At 39.3% G+C, this 16000-nt stretch overlaps 1 protein-coding gene across 7 annotated transcripts in view; it reads right to left on the bottom strand.

Moving 5' to 3' along the window:
* Positions 1-16000, bottom strand: part of NOL4 (nucleolar protein 4) — a 270953-nt gene that overhangs the window by 53054 nt on the left and 201899 nt on the right. For all 7 annotated transcript variants that reach the window (XM_075826292.1, XM_075826296.1, XM_075826291.1 and 4 more), the window contains one exon: positions 15449-15732. In XM_075826292.1, coding sequence (XP_075682407.1) covers positions 15449-15732 — 284 coding nt within the window. The remainder of the gene's footprint in view (positions 1-15448; positions 15733-16000) is intronic.

The following is a 16000-nucleotide window of genomic DNA, read 5'->3' as shown; positions in this document are numbered from 1 at the left end:
TGAGATATATTTATATGAGCTGTCTGAAGAGACGTATTAGCATGCTGTGAAATTTTCGTGAGGAGATGGAAGTATCTGTTATGCTTACTTCCTATTCAGCAGGTCATATTTTTTTTTACCTTTTCATTATAGTCATCATTTTCTTTATTGTTTTAAACTAATAGATTCCAGCGCTGATTTATAGCGTAAGACAGAAGAGACTTCTTTAATCTCATTTTGATTAAAACATCTTAAAGAATTGATGATGTGATCAGATGGCAGGTTAATAGCTCTTTTTGTTACGTTTTGTCTGTTAGGGACACACGCTAGTAGTCATGATACAGCTGTATATACCAGTGAAAGAAAAAATATTGGGGGGAATTTATTAAGACTGGCATTTCATATGCCATTCTTAATAGGGAATAAGCTGGAGTAAGATGTGACACATTTATTAAGCGTAGTTTTCCACAATAAATTACGCCAATTTCTGGAATAAATTATAATAAATGTATTAGGCCGCAGGTGGCCAGATTATGTACAGAACTCCCTTCTCCATAGGAACTGCATTGTAAGCAAGCAAGGAGGTGGGGAATTGGCCGAAGGGTCATGCAAAGGACAGAGATGGAAACAAACATCATGCCCTTCTGTCCTGGAGGGCACCATTTTGATATTTGTTATAGGGGCCCCTTTCGTTTATGTATACCACTGAACGTAGCCCACAACTTTTCATGTACAGTATAGCCACATATAAATTGTAAAATACTGTACAAATGTGAACATACAGATTCTATGGGTTTAAATACCTAAGAGCATGTAGTGCCCTCATTTTGCAATGTACAGTGTTGAAATGTTTTGCTCAGGGGTACATCTTGGGGACCTCTACAGGGAGGCACAAAGTATCCTTAGACCCGCTCTGAAGTCTTCTCGCGAGATAAGTTTGTTTTGACGAGCACACTCTACCTGGCTGGTCTTAAGCTGCCTCGCACTGATAGGACAGCGTCGGAGGCCATGAAGTTGGCTCCTCCTTGGGAGAATCAGTGTAGTTCATGCCATGTTGGCTAACAGAATATAAAGCACAACACAATAGGGACCATATCTCAGGAACGGGGGCCAGAAACAAAACATAAACAGCGCTGGATTTGGGACAGTGGGATTCAGGTCAGTTACACATTTCTTTTTTTTGACCTAGTGACAAGTCCACTTTGAGGAACCCAGCTATCTGAAGGCACTAGATAGGATGTAGGGTTTCAAAATGGCTCATCACGGACTGCTTGATGCATTTTATAGGCATTTGTAGTTGACCAATCAAGTAGTCAAGTACAGTCTGAGGGGGTGGGCGGCCACAGGAATTGTAGTTTGTGCACGCTGGTAGCTCTGAAAAGGAGCCTATCTGTTAATGCAGGTACATCGGGAAATTGCTGCTCCTTCAGATATATTAGGAGATTGCTACAAAAGCGACCTTCTAATATTCAGTAAAAAGCTCCAGCAGATCTATCAAGGATTTATAAAGTTCGAATTCATACAAAAATCTCCCAAGTATACACCATAGACTTTTGGCAAATGTAGCCAGTACATTTAAGAATCCCCCAGTCCAAATTGTATTGTATCTACAAAAAAGAAAGTATACCGTCCGGTATATGTTTTTCTTTCTTGTTATGGCAGTCACAGGCAGATGTACGTATTTATATAGGCATACAGTTGCAAAAGTCTGGGCATATATTCAGCGGGACTGTTTCAAACTGTCCACCGAACATAAAATCTGAACACGGTGTGAACTTAGTCTAACTTACACACACATAACAAATTCAGATACAGTTTACATGTTAACGTATTTCTATCACATCCTCACAAAATATGCAGCAATTGTGTGACTATTCCTCTATTCATAAGATTAACTCAACTAAGTATCAACTTGTGATATCACTGTATTTGTATCATTTCACAAAAGTAAAATAGAAATCAGAGCAAAAGATCATTAGAAGGGCCCTTGCACATGACCGTATATTTCGTCCGTAATTGCGGACCGTAATTATTTGCGGGAAGGTGTCCAGGTCGTAGAAAGCCTCTGCAAAAGATAGGACAGCGGCCAGCCATGCCCGTAATCACGGACCGTGATTACGGGCACGGCCATGTGCATGAGGCCTTTGACAATACAATTTTCCTATAGTCATACATTAAAAGTTTGCAGGCCTCGTCCTGATGAAACCTTCATGTTTAGCAGGATGCAAATATTTTGATGACATCACATTTTAATACAATTCTTAATAAATCTCCTTTTCACGCACTTTTATCCATACAACCAAAAATGAGGACCACATAATCTATTGTCCTAATTGTCCTATTGTGTCATAAAGTATAAAAAAAAGTAAGGAAATTGATACAAAAAAAAAAAGAGGTTTAGTGTTCCTGGGTAAGAAGAGGTTTAGTGTTCCTTCAAAAGAAAGAAATATGAGCTCAGGACCAGGACACGTGGTGATCAAAGATGATGGGTCGGTTCCTAACTAGAATAAAAATGATATCCCAGATCTGGTTACATTCACATCAGAGAAAATGGTTACGAAGTTGTCAGAATGAAAAATAATATTAATAAAAACCCTCTTTCACACACCATAAATATTTATTACATTTCATAAATATCGCCATTGAAGCAATATTTTACCATTTGTTTTATTTCAAATTTATTAAATTTAGTTACTGTTAAAATGATAAGATATCAGTTAAATGGCTTTTATTTCTGCAAGAAGATTTATTTATTTCCTGATTTTGTTCTAAACTCAGTGTATATTACATCAGATATTGTTTGCCTTGCCCATTTAAGGATTTATAATTTATATTTCACAAAGCTTTCAACTAAGTGAAACATCTTCACTAACTTATAACATGTAAGAAAACATCATTTATATTTCAACTTATAAGTAAAGAGATGGCTTATTCTTAACCTAATTACAGATTGCCAGCACTCTCGACGTTCTGTATTATTGTAAAAAAAAGCTTGGACATGTATTTTTACTTATAATCAATTTAACAAAAATGAAAACACTAGATGTATAAAATACCACAAAACAATAATAAGAATAATAACAACAACAACAACAACAACAGACACAATAACAATAATAATAATAAAACAATAAAACCTATGAAGCCCTTTACACCAGTTTACTGGCCTAGGAAAGTAGCAATTTTGCAACTTTTCGATTTTTATGCTGCCTCCACCACTTTTAATAAAATTGGGCGGAGATCAGCGGGAAACGGTAGGGCCACCTCAGCCCGATAAATTTACTATGATTTATGCTTCTTTACAAATTAGGCCCAACTTACTCAAACTTTCTTTAGATTAAGAACAGCATATGAAACGTCAGTCTTGATCAATTGTCCCTAATTTTGTAAAAAATCACTCACAGGGGAATATCCTATGGCGCTGTCTGAATCAAATAACGTACAATATACAGATGAATGTTTCAATCTCTCTAGAATATTGTAGTTTTAATATAAAAACTATTTATTGATGAAGACCAGATTCAGGGATATGAGATTAATAGCCACGCCGCAGGGCCCCCGCAATATGCTAATAACTATATAAAAAATTGGACAGCTGCACCACGTCTTGGATATGAATTTATTAATGGTAAGAAGTGTTGTTATATCTGTTGGTGTAATAATTGGCTGACGTTAATGGAAAGTCTCTCAGTTCTGTAACAGCACAGTTATCTTTGTCCAACAGTATATTAAGTTAAAGAAGTTGTCCATTCCCTAAAACTTATTGGCCTATCCTCAGGATAGGCCATCAATAGCTGACGAGTCGGGGTCCAACTCCCGGGACACCCGCCGGTCAGCTGTTTTGAAGGGGGTGCAGCGCTCGTACGAGTGCTTCTTCCCCTTCATTTCTACTTGCTCACTATGAATCGTCGACACGGATGTAACGGTGATTCACAGTATTGCAGCCTTCTCTCATTCACTTTAATGGGAGAAGAAGGCTGCAATACCTGTGAATTATCGCTACATGTGTGTCGGCGATTCACAGTGAGCAAGTAGAAATGAAGAGGAAGCAGCACTCGTACGATCGCTGCACCCCCTTCAAAACAGCTGATTGGTGGGGGTTCCGTTAGTCGGACCACGACCCATCAGCTATTGATGGCCTATCCTGATGATAGGACATACAATTTTAGGGACTGGACAACCCCTTTAAAAATTTATGGCCTATCCTCAGGATAGGCCATCAATAGCTGATGGGTCGGGGTCCGACTACCGGGACCCCCGCCGATATATGTCTCGTTTATATGGAAAATTACTCACCGGTACCAGGTTATTTCATGCAGCTCTTTCCAACTGTATGTTGGCAAATCAAGAACACTCATCCGCTGAAGCATGCACCTTACGCTAAGTTACGATCTGACCAGTCTGGCTGCCTGTTGGCGCCTGCGCAATTGGCGTAGTTTTACTACATCCGTTCCAATTAAGTTATACAAAGGTAGTTGTAACATCAATAATCGGAAAAAGTGGGTCGGCAATTAATCCTTGCTATGCAGTCTGCGAAGTTGGCAATGGATGAAGAACTCTTTAGGTTCTGTAAGTTGCGAGGTGGGGCCTCCATGGATTGTACTTGTTTTTCTAGCACACCCCACAGATGCTCGATCATATTTTTTTTATTTTATAAAATGTGTATCAGTGTGATTGGTGAAACTTTGAATTTACATTTTATTAAAAATTATTTTTACTTTTTCAGATACAGCTGCTTTGTATTCTATATACAGAGCAGCTATATCTAGCGCTGAAACCTGTATCCGTGAAGTCAGAGGGACTGACGGGTTCATTCACATCGGTTCCTGCGTGTCGTTAACACACAAGATCGAGCTGTTATCGATCACATTTACGTTATGAACTTATATGTGATTGATATCAGGTGGATCCTGCGTATCTGACCCCCTTTCACTGAACCCGTCCGTGTAGCTGACCTGATGGATTCAGGTCTCAGCGCAAAATACAGTTGCTCTATAAACAGAATACAAAGCATCTGTAGCTCAAAAAGTGACATAGTATGGTTGAAAAAAGACATGTCTATCAAGTAAAGTAAAAATAATTTTTAATAAAATGTCATTTCAAAGTTGCAACAATCACACTGATACACAATATTATATTAAAAAATAAACTTTTTCAAAGGTGTACATAGCCTTTAAAATCTGGGGATTTTGGAGGTCGTTAATAACTTGAGCTCTCTGTCATGTTCCTCAAGCCATTCCTGCACCATTTTTGCATTGCGGCATTAGTGAATACAGTTATCATAAGAGTGTGTACTTTGTTTGCAAGAATGTTTAGGTAGGAGGTATGTGTCAAAGTAACAACCACACGACTGCTAGGACACAAGGTTTCCAAGCAGGACATTGCCCAGAGCATCACATTGCCTCTGCCACTTTGATTTCTTCACATAGTACATCCTGGTGCAATCTCTTTTCGAGGTAAGCAACACACACGCTTCCGGCCATCCACATGATGTTAAATAAAATGTGATTCATCAGACCAGACCACCTTCTTCCATTGCCCCATGGTCCAATTCTGATGCTCATGTTCCCATTGAAGGTGCTTTAGACGGTGGTCAAAGGTCAGCATATACAATGACTGGTACACTCTGACTGGTCTGCGACTATGCAGCCCCAAACGCAGCAATCCGTGATGCACTGTGTGTTCTGACACCTTTGTTTCATAGCCCGCATGAACTTTTTCAGAAATTTGTGCTACCGTAGCTGTTCTATGAAATCAGACCCAACGAGCTAGCCTTCACTGCCCATGCACATCAATGAGCCTTGGGTGCCCATGACCCTACCCTTTTATCCATTCACTGGTTGTCCTTCCTAGGACCACTTTTGGTAGGTTCTAACCGCTGCATACCGGGAACACTCCACAAGACCTGCAGTTTTGGAGATGCTGTAACCCACTCGTCTAGCCATCAAAATTTGTCAAAGTTTCTCAGGTCCTTACTCTTGCCCATTATTCCTGCTTCCAACACATCAACTTCAAGTACTGACTGTGTTCACTTGGTGTCTATTATATCCCACCCCTTGACAGGCGCCATTGTAACAAGATAGTCCATGTTATTCACTTCACCTGTCAGTGGTTTTAATGTTATGGCTGTACAGTGTGCATATGAATATATATATATATATATATATATATATATATATATCAGCAAACAAACAAAGCACGCCTCACAACACTGTAAATCAGGCCATGTGCACATTACCGCAAAGGATGAACCAACTCCCTGACTTGAAATCAATAGCAGCACCAGCACAAGGACTTCAGAGTAAATGAGAAGATGTTAGTTTAATTACCAAAAAGTGAGCGACGTTTCGGTTCACATCAGTCTTGAGAAAGGTTCAGATGCAGACCAAAACCTCGCTCACTTTTTGGTGATTAAACCAACATCTTCTCATTTACTCTGAGGTCCTGGTACTGTTACTATTTCTACATTTTCTGCTTTATATATATATATATATATATATATATATATATATAAAGCAGAAAATGCAGAAATAGTAACATTTTCTGCTTTATATATATATATAGATATACATATATATATATATATATATATATATATATATATATATATATATATATATATATATATATATATAAAGCAGAAAATGTAGAAATAGTAACAGTACCAGGACCTCAGAGTAAATGAGAAGATGTTGGTTTAATCACCAAAAAGTGAGCGAGGTTTCGGTCTGCATCTGAACCTTTCTCAAGACTGATGTGAACCGAAACGTCGATCACTTTTTGGTAGTTAAACTAACATCTTCTCATTTACTCTGAAGTCCTGGTACTGTTACTATTTCTACATTTTCTGCTATATATATATATAAATATATATATATATATATGTCAAAATATATATCTATATATCTATATACACTACCGTTCAACAGTTTAGGGTCACTTACAAATTTCCTTATTTTTGAAAGAAAAGCACAGTTTTTTTCAATGAAGATAACATTAAATTAATCAGAAATACACTTTATACATTGTTAATGTGCTAAATGACTATTCTAGCTGCAAACGTCTGGTTTCTAATGCAATATCTACATAGGTGTATAGAGGCCCATTTCCAGCAACCATCACTCCAGTGTTCTAATGGTACATTGTGTTTGCTAACTGTTTTAGAAGGCTAATGGATGATTAGAAAACACTTGAAAACCCTTGTGCAATTATGTTAGCACCGCTGTAAACAGTTTTGCTGTTTAGAGGAGCTATAAAACTGACCTTCCTTTGAGCTAGTTGAGAATCTGGAGCATTACATTTGTGGGTTCGATTTAACTCTCAAAATGGCTAGAAAAAGAGAGCTTTTATGTGAAACTCGACAGTTTATTCTTGTTCTTAGAAATGAAGGCTATTCCATGCGAGAAATTGCCAAGAAACTGAAGATTTCCTACAATGGTGTGTACTACTCCCTTCAGAGGACAGCACACACAGGCTCTAACCAGAGTAGAAAGAGAAGTGGGAGGCCCTGCTGCACAACTGAGCAACAAGACAAGTACATTAGAGTCTCTAGTTTGAGAAATAGACGCCTCACAGGTCCTCAACTGGCAGCTTCATTAAATAGTACCCGCAAAACGCCAGTGTCAACGTCTACAGTGAAGAGGCAACTCCGGGATGCTGGCCTTCAGGGCAGAGTGGCAAAGAAAAAGCCATATCTGAAACTGGCTAATAAAAGGAAAAGATTAATATGGGCAAAAGCACACAGACATTGGAAAAAAGTGTTATGGACAGGCGATTCGAAGTTTGAGGTGTTTGGATCACACAGAAGAACATTTGTGAGATGCAGAACAACTGAAAAGATACTGGAAGAGTGCCTGACGCCATCTGTCAAGCATGGTGGAGGTAATGTGATGGTCTGGGGTTGCTTTGGTGCTGGTAAAGTGGGAGATTTGTACAAGGTAAAAGGGATTTTGAATAAGGAAGGCTATCACTCCATTTTGCAACGCCATACCATACCCTGTGGACAGCGCTTGATTGGAGCCAATTTCATCCTACAACAGGACAATGACCCAAAGCACACCTCCAAATGATGCAAGAACTATTTAGAGAAGAAGCAGGCAGCTGGTATTCTATCTGTAATGGAGTGGCCAGCGCAGTCACCAGATTTCAACCCCATAGAGCTGTTGTGGGAGCAGCTTGACCGTATGGTACGCAAGAAGTGCCCATCAAGCCAATCCAACTTCTGGGAGGGGCTTCTGGAAGCATGGGGTGAAATTTCTCCCGATTACCTCAGCAAATTAACAGCTAGAATGCCAAAGGTCTGCAATGCTGTAATTGCTGCAAATGAAGCATTCTTTGACGAAAGCAAAGTTTGAAGGAGAAAATTATTATTTCAAATAAAAATCATTATTTCTAACCTTGTCAATGTCTTGACTATATTTTCTAGTCATTTTGCAACTCATTTGATAAATATAAGTGTGAGTTTTCATGGAAAACACAAAATTGCCTGGGTGACCCCAAACTTTTGAACGGTAGTATATATATATATATATATATATATATATATATATATATACACTATCGTTCAAAAGTTTAGGGTCACTTAGAAATTTCCTTATTTTTGAAAGAAAAGCACAGATTTTTTTAAATGAAGATAACATTAAATTAATCAGAAATACACTATATACATTGTTAATGTGCTAAATGACTATTCTAGCTGCAAACGTCTGGTTTTTAATGCAATATCTACATAGGTGTATAGAGGCCCATTTCCAGTAACCATCACTCCAGTGTTCTAGTGGTACATTGTGTTTGCTAACTGTGTTAAAAGGCTAATGGATGATTAGAAAACACTTGAAAACCCTTGTGCAATTATGTTAGCAGCGCTGTAAACAGTTTTGCTGTTTAGAGGAGCTATCAAACTGACCTTCCTTTGAGCTAGTTGAGAATCTGGAGCATTACATTTGTGGGTTCGATTAAACTCTCAAAATGGCTAGAAAAAGAGAGCTGTCATGTGAAACTCGACAGTCTATTCTTGTTCTTAGAAATGAAGGCTATTCCATGCGGGAAATTGCCAAGAAACTGAAGATTTCCTACAACGGTGTGTACTACTCCCTTCAGAGGACAACACAAACAGGCTCTAACCAGAGTAGAAAGAGAAGTGGGAGGCCCCGCTGCACAACTGAGCAACAAGACAAGTACATTAGTGTCTCTAGTTTTTGAAATAGACGCCTCACAGGTCCTCAACTGGCTGCTTCATTAAATAATAACCGCAAAATGCCAGTGTCAACGTCTACAGTGAAGAGGCGACTCCGGGATGCTGGCCTTCAGGGCAGAGTGGAAAAGAAAAAGCCATATCTGACACTGGCTAATAAAAAGAAAAGATTAATATGGGCAAAAGCACACAGATATTGGACAGAGGAAGATTGGAAAAAAGTGTTATGGACAGACAAATCGAAGTTTGAGGTGTATGGATCACACAGAAGAACATTTGTGAGACGCAGAACAACTGAAAAGATGCTGGAAGAGTGCCTGACGTCATCTGTCAAGCATGGTAGAGGTAATGTGATGGTCTAAGGTTGCTTTGGTGCTGGTAAAGTGGGAGATTTGTACAAGGTAAAAGGGATTTTGAATAAGAAAGGCTATCACTCCATTTTGCAACGAATGCCATAGCCTGTGGACAGTGCTTGATTGGAGCCAATTTCATCCTACAACAGGACAATGACCCAAAGCACACATCCAAATTATGCAAGAGCTATTTAGGGAAGAATCAGGCAGCTGGTATTCTATCTGTAATGGAGTGGCCAGCGCAGTCACCAGATCTCAACCCCATAGAGCTATTGTGGGAGCAGCTTGACCGTATGGTACGCAAGAAGTGCCCATCAAGCCAATCCAACTTGTGGGAGGGGCTTCTGGAAGCATGGGGTGAAATTTCTCCCGATTACCTCAGCAAATTAACAGCTAGAATGCCAAAGGTCTGCAATGCTGTAATTGCTGCAAATGGAGCATTCTTTGACGAAAGCAAAGTTTGAAGGAGAAAATTATTATTTCAAATAAAAATCATTATTTCTAACCTTGTCAATGTCTTGACTATATTTTCTAGTCATTTTGCAACTCATTTGATAAATATAAGTGGGAGTTTTCATGGAAAACACAAAATTGTCTGGGTGACCCCAAACTTTTGAACGGTAGTGTATATATATATATATATATATATATATATATATATATATATATATATATATGTATATCTATCACACTAAATGCTGTAACATTACATAAGAGTTTATTTTTATTAAAGTGAAGCAACATTTTTGAATTACAACTGAGATACTTAGCCATCTACATATGAGATGGCTACATTTGTTGGCTATGAGTAACACTGTCAATTTGTCACACATAAGATTATCACTTAAAGTGGTTATGAGGGAACCGAAAATTATTAGCTGTATACTTACTGCAGTTTGTGAGTACACTTGCTAATATACATTCCAGTTCCTCGTCGCGCTGATTATGAGATGTTCATAGATTTTTGCAGCGCTGCCGGGGGACCTGAAGTTTAGTTGCTTTGCTTCCTTCTATGATGCTACAACTCGTCATGTGACCGGCCTCGCTGTACTCTATGTACAAGCAGTAGCAGTAGTACAGCGAGTACATGGAGTACAGTGGAGCCGGTCACATGACGTCAAGTTGTGTCGTCATGAAGTTAGACTGTGCCACTAGACTTCAGGTGCCCCGGTAGTGCTGTAAAAATCTATTAAAATCTCATAATCAGCACGATGGGGAACCAGAATGTATATTAGCAAGTGTACTCACATACTGCAGTAAGTACACTGCTAATAATTTTCGGTCCCCACATAACCCTGTTACATTTCATGGTAATTTGCATAGTGAAACAAGTTTATGATGTAAAGCAAGGCCAGGACCACACACGCAGTATTTTGTGCCGTTTTTGGCCAAAGCCAGAAGTGGATCCAAAAGGAAGGAAAGGTATAAAGAAAAGACTGATACATCTCCTTTATTTTGTGTCAACTCCTGTGTTTGGTTAAAAAAACAGAGCCAAAAACTGCATCAAAACTGGGCGTGTGGTTCTGGCTTAAAGAGGCTCTGTCACCAGATTTTGCAACCCCTATCTGCTATTGCAGCAGATAGGCGCTGCAATGTAGATTACAGTAACGTTTTTATTTTTAAAAAACGAGCATTTTTGGCCAGGTTATGACCATTTTTGTAGTTATGCAAATGAGGCTTGCAAAAGTCCAAGTGGGTGTGTTTAAAAGTAAAAGTCCAAGTGGGCGTGTATTATGTGCGTACATCGGGGCGTTTTTAATACTTTTACTAGCTGGGCTTTCTGATGAGAAGTATCATCCACTTCTCTTCAGAACGCCCAGCTTCTGGCAGATCACGCTGTGACGTCACTCACAGGTCCTGCATCGTGTCAGACGAGCGAGGACACATCGATGTAGCTACTTACCTGCAAACGCTGATGCTGCTGCAGAATCAACTGTAGCCTCTGGTGCCGATGTGTCCTCGCTCGTCTGACACGATGCAGGACCTGTGAGTGACGTCACAGCGTGATCTGCCAGAAGCTGGGCGTTCTGAAGAGAAGTGGATGATACTTCTCATCAGAACGCCCAGCTAGTAAAAGTATTAAAAACGCCCCGATGTACGCACATAATACACGCCCACTTGGACTTTTACTTTTAAACACACCCACTTGGACTTTTGCAAGCCTCATTTCCATAACTACAAAAATGGTCATAACTTGGCCAAAAATGCTCGTTTTTTAAAAATAAAAACGTTACTGTAATCTACATTGCAGCGCCTATCTGCTGCAATAGCAGATAGGGGTTGCAAAATCTGGTGACAGAGCCTCTTTAAGCATGATAAGGCTAGATTCACACAAGCGTGGGGAAAGTCGGTCGTGATAAACGTGACGTTTTTGACGTCCGAGGTGCCCCCGTGCGGGTTCCGTTTTCACGGATCCCCATAGACTTAGTCTATGGAGGGATCTGTGAAAACGGAACAAAATAGGACATGTTCTATTTTTCAATGGACCCTACACACGGTCAGCTGAAACTACGGCTGTGTTAACGGCCCCATTGAATTACCTTTTCCCAACCCTTGGTTGAACTGCATATTCTAGATGAGGCCTCACTAATGCTTTGTAAAGTGGCAATATTACATCCCTGTCCCGCGAGTCCATGCCTCTTTTAATACACGACAATATCTTGCTGGCCTTTGAAGCAGCTGATTGACATTGCATGCTGTTATTTCGTTTTTGATTTACAAGTACACCCAGATCCTTCTGAACAAGTGACTCCCCCAGTGTAGCTCCCCCTAGGACATATGATGCCTGCAGGTTGTTCGTACCCAGGTGCATAACTTTACATTTATCTACATTAAACTTCATTTGCCAAGTGGATGCCCAAACACGTTGTCTGTTTAAATCCGCTTACAATTCACGTACATCTTCCATAGACTAAACATTACTACATAGCTTGGTGTCATCTGCAAAAATAGAAATAGTGCTATTAATCCCATCCTCTATATCATTAATAAATAAGTTGAATAATAGTGGTCCCAGCACTGAACCCTGGGGTTCACCACTTATAACCGGGGACCATTCAGAGAAGGAATCATTGACCACAACTCTCTGGATACGGTCCTTGAGCCAATTCTCAATCCAATTACAAACTATACTTTCTAAACCTATAGTCCTTAATTTACCCAATAGACATCTATGAGGGACAGTGTCAAATGCTTTTAAATGATATCATTCAAGTTTCAGTCACCAGTAGAAAGAGCTTAGGAGCTTACTGCATGATGTTTTATTATTGAGTTCAACATACTGTATAAATGGTAGGCAGTAAGCTCCTCCTAGTGGTGGTTTCACACAGCAGGAATACTATAATATCACTCTGTGTCTATGCTGGGGATTTGGAGCTTATTGCTATAGAGATATACTAAAAAGAGAGTTAAAATTAGTAAATTCAAATGTTAAAAGGTGGACATTCACTTTAAAGAGGATCTGTCAGCTCTCCTAACATGTCTGTTTTAGTATATAATTGTATTCCCCATGAAATATCAATTCTGGGGCACTTTTTCTTAGAATCCTACGTTGTGCCATCCCTCTGTTATTCCTCCTAGAAATTGATGAATAAAATGATAACTGGGTGTTATCAGTTGGGGTGTGTCCCTACCTAGTCGGACACTGTACTGACAAAGTCAGAGTGTGCAGGGAAACAGCCTACTGGCAAGGGGAATGGTAAGACCCAGTTTTCAATTTATTCATAAATTTCTATGAAGAGTAACAGAGGAACAACACAACTCAGAGTAATAAGAAAAGATGATCCAGAATTGTTATTTTATGTCGAAAACAAATATTTACTAAAAATAAATATGTCAGGAGAGTCTCTAATGACTGGTCACCCTATCATATTCACTAGCAAACAATCTGGCAGGACAACAGAAGTTGGAATTGCATACTACTTTCTAGCATATCGAGGGAATATATCAAAAGTTTTACGCCAGTTTTCTGGTATAAAACAGTTGCAGATTCTAGCGCATGCTAAAATTAGGCTAACTTTTTAGACTTTTTACTTTTCTCACCACTTTACGTGCCGAATAGGGAGAGGCCTCCACCGGAACGACAAAGCTGGCGTAGATCTCAGTCTGTGGGGCGTACCAAGGTAGAGGCCCAGACATATTAAACGAAAATTAACGCCCCCATGACATATTAAAAGAAAAATATACAGTACGTATTTTATACTCACCGCTCCACTTCTCTTCCTCCATTGGATCCCCTCCGGCTCCCTCTTAATGTGCGACTCAATTAAGATACTAACGCCGGGTACCGTCAGTACCTATGCGACGCACCATTCAAGGTCAACAGTGCTGCGTCGTCACACAGTCGGCAACAATGGTGGCATACGGCCAGGGGAAATGATGCGACACATTATTTAACAGGCGGTTTCGCCTCTTAATAAATGTGTCGCATCTTACGCCAGCAAATTGGTTATTAAGAGTGGTGTATAAAACGCCCGTCTTAATGAATTCGTGCCATTTTATATTCCGAATATTCTCATAAATAGGGGCCCACATTTAGCCCTTTGCTCCATGCACGTCAGTATGTAAAAGTGGAGTGGAAAGTGGGTGTGTCTTACTGCTTAACCAGGTTCAGACATATTTATGAAATGCGACTTTTAAAAATAGTATGCAAAGAAAGTCGCAAATGAGAAAATAATGTTGTATCTCTTCACCACAATGACCCTGCCCAAGAAAAGATGGCATCATTTTTAGCCAGCTTAAAAGGTAATGGTAGCGACGTACAGTATGTTGCGCCAGATTAATCAAAGGGGGCAAATGCAGTCATAATTTTGTCGCAACATTTGTCAATAAATTAGTCGAGAAATTTTCCACAATGGCGCTGCTTTTCATAAATATGAGCCTTGGTATATTTAATGTCACTAAACACATAAGGCTATACTTGTTTAGGGTCATATATCTGGCTAAACACTGAAGAGAACTTCCTAATGTACAAACCGTCTTCTATTCCTAAATTAAAACTTATCAATATTTCACCGTCCGTTTTCCTCATAAGCAGACAAAAAATCTTCAAGACATCTGTGTATAGTAATGAAAGAACTAAATCTGAATGAGCAGAGCATTTCCCACAGGTTCCATTCCTACATGTAAAAAAATGTTCTTCGGAAATCTAGCTATTGTAAAAAAAAAAAAAATACCTCTCATAATACAAAAAAAATAAGGGAAGTCAATCATTATGTAATCTTAATAAAACATTTTACAAAGCCTAGGCTGGTTCCTGGTACACTTGTCGAGAAGAGAATTCATATTTTCATAAAAAGAAGCCGTGGAAACTTTTTTGGACATTAAACCATATTTCCAAAGGATTATGTATGATACATTGTATTCTTTAGTGCTTCAATACTAAGTAAAAAATAACACGATCTAATATTAGATATGCTGCTCATTTTTGAGTAACAATTCGCAAAAAAATGATCCTGGTAGTGTAAGGGTATGTTCACACGCACTGTTTTCAAACGTAATTAGGGCGTTTTACGCCTCGAATTACGCCTGAAAAAACGGCTCCATTACCCCTACAAACATCTGCCAATTGCTTTCAATGGGTTTTACGATGTTCTTTTCCCACGAGGTGTAATTTTACGCGTCGCTGTCAAAATACGGCGCGTAAAAAGACACCCGCGTCAAAGAAGTGCGTGTCACTTCTTCGGACGTTTTTGGACCCGTTTTTCGTTGACTCTATGGAAAACAGCTCCAAAAACGGCCATTAAAAACGCAGGGAAAAACGCGAGTGGCTACAAAAGCATCTGAAATTCAGGAGCTGTTTTCATCAACAATGTTTGGATCATTCATGTTGACCACGGTGGAGCCTGACCACGTGTGGCCCTATGACTCCCCTAGTTCACCTTCCCCAACATGTACGTTAGCAGGACGGCACTATCTGACTTACCTTGCTTCCATTCTCTCTTGTTTCTCGCTCCATCTTAATGTCACCCATCAAGAGGTTCTTGTACTTAGTTTTTCCATTACTACTATGATCATCAATTTGGAATTCAGAATTGAGTGGAGTTGACAGAGGACAGTCACTCAGATTCAATGGCTGTTCATCTTGCTCTGAACTAGGTTTTCCATTGCTGTTCGCTTCAGTTGCCTCCATGCTGTGTGCTCCTCCTGTTGCATTTGAGCTGTTTCCCAATGTTTCATTTCCACTAAAACTCTCTGGAGCGGAATCATCTGTAAAACATATACTGTATTTTAAACAGCTGTTTAGGCTTTACACGGTCTCATAAAAGCAATGCACTTAGAAAGCAACCATAAAACCAAACGTCCTAACGTATGTGTCATATTTTCATCACATCTAGAATAATTACATTAGATAAACCTCAATTTGTTTAGAGCTGACTAAACAAATCATCTCTGCAGCCCTTAATGTGTTACTCAGAGACGTATAGAAACATGGGCATCCTCGTCCACTAAATATTCTGAGCAAAATGTTATTCAA

This window comes from Rhinoderma darwinii, chromosome 5, assembly GCF_050947455.1.
Source record: "Rhinoderma darwinii isolate aRhiDar2 chromosome 5, aRhiDar2.hap1, whole genome shotgun sequence".
Taxonomy (NCBI): Eukaryota; Metazoa; Chordata; class Amphibia; order Anura; family Rhinodermatidae; genus Rhinoderma; species Rhinoderma darwinii.
Note: the sequence above shows the minus strand (reverse complement) of the source record. Positions and strands in the feature narration are given on the sequence as shown.